General features: G+C 33.4%; 1 protein-coding gene across 2 annotated transcripts; it reads right to left on the bottom strand.

The window, feature by feature from the left end:
• Window positions 1-489: 489 nt before the first annotated feature.
• LOC107468452 (SNAP25 homologous protein SNAP33) lies at window positions 490-2955 on the bottom strand. 2 transcript variants are annotated; one of them, XM_052260383.1, is made up of 6 exons: window positions 2789-2955; window positions 1699-2231; window positions 1510-1603; window positions 1276-1406; window positions 1001-1098; window positions 490-757 (listed from the first exon to the last, which is right to left on the bottom strand). In XM_052260383.1, the coding sequence occupies exons 2-6, from the start codon at window positions 2164-2166 to the stop codon at window positions 658-660; spliced, it is 891 nt and encodes a 296-aa protein (XP_052116343.1). In that variant the 5' UTR covers window positions 2167-2231; window positions 2789-2955; the 3' UTR covers window positions 490-657. The 2 variants fall into 2 exon arrangements, with proteins under 2 accessions (XP_052116343.1, XP_015943237.1); XM_016087751.3 differs by having other exon boundaries at window positions 1699-2204.
• Window positions 2956-3567: the final 612 nt, after the last annotated feature.

Raw genomic sequence — 3567 nt, 5'->3', positions numbered from 1 at the left:
ATAAAAAAATAAAAGACTAGAATTTAGGATTCTCAAAATTAATATATATAATAGAAATATTTTAATTATTTTCTATGATAAGATTATTGTAGTCATCTTTTATAAAAAGAATATTAATTTAGCCAATTCAAAGTTTGGTTTACCAATTTTTTGACTAAATTAATTTGTCTGATATAATTTTAATAAAAATAACACAATATAATCGATTATATGTATTGAATTTTAATTATTAAAAATCATCTTTAGAAAAAGACGTTTTAGACGTCTTTATTTGAGTGACTCCTTCGCATTATTGGTTCAAATGATTTGTACTATAAGAAAGAAAAAAAATGATATTTTTATTTTTATTTTTATTTTACCAAACCTATACATTATAGAAGAATAGAAGAATCAAACCAACACTAATTATTTGCACTCCGGCAACATCAAAATTAATGAATATATATGAAGAAAAATGAAGAGAGAAGGGACCGGGTGGAGAGTGAAAAATGAAAAATGAAATGCACTATTATAGCACAAGGAAAATCTACATTATGTGCAACAAAAATGTAAAACTAAATCATAGCCTATGAGGGGCCAAAAGTGTCTAAAATTTAATGATACTGTATGATCTGAATACAATCACACTAAGAAATATTGCCTTGAAACTCATCAGCACTATTTGCCAAGTAAACGGCGGCCACGTTGGTTAGCACCTTTCATTCGGAAATTCAACTCATCCACATCATCATACATATGATTCAGAGCCTTGTTATGCCTGCAACATTTACCAAACAGACACAACTACTAATTAATTATCATGCTTCGATAAATTCCAAGTCAATCTGTCATATTATCCACTTTGGTTTTGTAAGGACTTAAGGTAAGGCAACGAAAGTTTTCAATCTAGTGCTCAAGAACCACTCTCAAGACATGATTAGAGATATACATTATTTGTATTTAGATACATTGAGTTGATCTAAGAATGTACAATTTAAGATATGCAATTGAGTTGACTGACCTCTCAATTTCAGAGCCCATGTCAATAGCCATGCCTTTGAGCTCTCCCAATATGTCACTTAAATCTGAAAGCGCATCATCTTGCTTCTTGTTCTCAACCTATTTCAGTTCATCACATATTTGCTTAATACTATCTCAATCAATTCAATCTTAGCAATATAACTAGGGAATAATGAAAATCACTAGGCTACCACAACTATGGTAGACAAAAGCAGCATGTATTCAGAGACATGAAAATAAAAAATCAACTAGAGCTAAATGAGGGTTGATACAAACCTCAACTTTTTCAATCGCGTTCGTCGGTTCGGGAGGCGGTGCCCGCAGATTGGACTGCCTTTTGGGTGCAGAAGTCAATCCTAACTTCTCTCTCTGCTCCAAGTGATTACCATTTCTTCTTACTGGATCATCTGTTATATGTCATGAACCACATTAAGTTCTATACTCTTCTTATATAGTACCAACATAATGAATACTAAAAATGGCCAGCAATGCAGGAAAAAGAATATTAACCTGGAAAAAGAACAGGTCCTCTAATTGCGCGTGTCTTTTTTGGTTTCCAAGTCTTCGAGAAGAGACCACCAAGACTTCCCAAAAGCTTCTCTCCCTGTCAGTAAGGATAAGGCAATTACAGTTAAGTCAGTTATTTGCCAAAAATACATAATGTGAAAATAAATGTGTTAATTAACTCAGGACTAATACCCTGCTTAAATCTTGATCAATGTCAGCAGCAACATAATGACTTCTGGTGATTTGTTCGCCTTGTTGATGAAGGGTGACCAGAGTCTTGGTAGCATCCTCTCTTATGTTCTCTGCTATCTTCAAACAATTGTTGACCGATTTTGTAGTCTCCTCAGCCTTGTAAACAGCATAGCTCTCCAGTTCTTGCACTGATTGATTCTCTAACCCACCAGAGTCACGGAAATCATTCTTATACCTATTCCGGTCAGCCGATCGTAGAGCATACGAAGATGACGAAGAGTTCTTATTAGCAACAACATCATCATCAAAAGGATTGGTGTTTTCTAAAGAAACAAGTGCACGCTCCGAAGAGGCCTTCTTCGTAGAACTATTCTTCTTGTTATCCTTTACAAGATCCTCATCATCAGAATCAAATGGGTTTGACCCAGATTTAGCAACCTTTAAAGGAGACTTCTTTGAACCAAACATTTCTCCTATTTGATTTGAAGACAGGTTTCAAGTTCTTCCTGAAAAGGCAAGCAATAAGAACCCAACTATCACCAAAAAGCATCACAAAATTGCTGTTAGCAAAAAGGGCCTTTTTTTAATCCGAAAATAAAAAAGGAAAGAACTTTGATAGAGAGAATGAACAAAAGAAACAAAAGCAACAGAACAAAAGGGGAATCAGCAACACCAAGTCACCATCACCAACCATTGACAAGGACGGACCCTGAAGGAACTTCAAAACGTATAAGATTTCAACACGAAAGCGTTTACAAAGCCGTTAAAAGCAAAGCAAAGAAAGCGTTACAAACTATATACTGTGCTGGACTTTCACAACAAGTCATATACAAACAAATCGACGATAAAATTCTACAAAAACTAATAGTAAATAAAATTTTAAACAATAATAATAACAACAATAACTAAGTAACAGGAAACCAGAAACACAAGATCTCAATTGACCTGAAATTTGAGCATCACATGATCCACAAAAACGCACTAAATACAGCAAGGTATACAAATTTGGATTCAAGGAATTCCGTCAACAGAAAAAAGCCGTCAAAATACAAACTTGCATCAGAGAGAGAGAAAGAAAGCAAGATGGTACCTGGAGAGTGGAAAGTGATAGAGAAATCAGCAAGATTGGATTGAGCAGAACGTTGTGGGAAAGAAGAAGAGGGAACGGTGTTTGTATAAGAACGAACTTGGTTCCTTAATGGAGAGAGAGAGAGAGAGAGAGAGAGAGAGAGAGAGAGCAAAATCGCGTCAAGAAAAGGTCAGAAAAGAGGAAACTGCAGATAAAGAAAGTCGATTCTGAGCGGACGTGTTCTTTGGAGGTTTTGGTGTGAACTCAACATTAATTTAAATTTGATTAAATTTTATTTTTTACAAGCTGTATGGGATTGAATTTTAAATTTATTTCACAAAATCAATTTAATCTAATTCAAACAGTATAATATATTTTAAGAAAAAGTTTAGGGAACAGCAATTTTATTACATTTTGGTCAGTATATTTAACCAACAGAAAAAGATGAGCCATTGGATGAAATCTCACACCATCAAATCATCATTGATGGCTAGTTGATGGTTATCAATCACAAATATTGCTGGCCCCTAGCATTACTTTAATTTACAAAACTGTAAATTTATTCTAATCTAAATTATTTGAAATTGGATTGAATTGAGTCGAAATAAAAAAAAACATCAAATCCAACTAAACTGCGAACACCCTTAATTTGTGTGTATTAATTTTAAAACATTAACAAAATTATTTATCAAACAAAGATATTGATATTATATCCATATGATAAATAAATTTTGTGTGACAAAAATACTCAAATCCTAATTTTTTGTCGACTATTTTCAACGTCAACTTCATGTGGGGTT

Source organism: Arachis duranensis, chromosome 1 (genome assembly GCF_000817695.3).
Source record: "Arachis duranensis cultivar V14167 chromosome 1, aradu.V14167.gnm2.J7QH, whole genome shotgun sequence".
Lineage (NCBI taxonomy): Eukaryota > Viridiplantae > Streptophyta > Magnoliopsida > Fabales > Fabaceae > Arachis > Arachis duranensis.
Note: the sequence above shows the minus strand (reverse complement) of the source record. Positions and strands in the feature narration are given on the sequence as shown.

Bases quoted from the DNA above. Each gene is read 5' to 3' on its own strand.
- LOC107468452 (XM_052260383.1), bottom strand. From the start codon at position 2,166: ATGTTTGGTTCAAAGAAGTCTCCTTTAAAGGTTGCTAAATCTGGGTCA. The intron at 1,407-1,509 runs GTTAATATTCTT...GACATATAACAG, and splicing joins AGGACCTGTTCTTTTTCCAG to ATGATCCAGTAAGAAGAAAT. The intron at 758-1,000 runs GTCAGTCAACTC...TAAATGTTGCAG, and splicing joins ATGGGCTCTGAAATTGAGAG to GCATAACAAGGCTCTGAATC.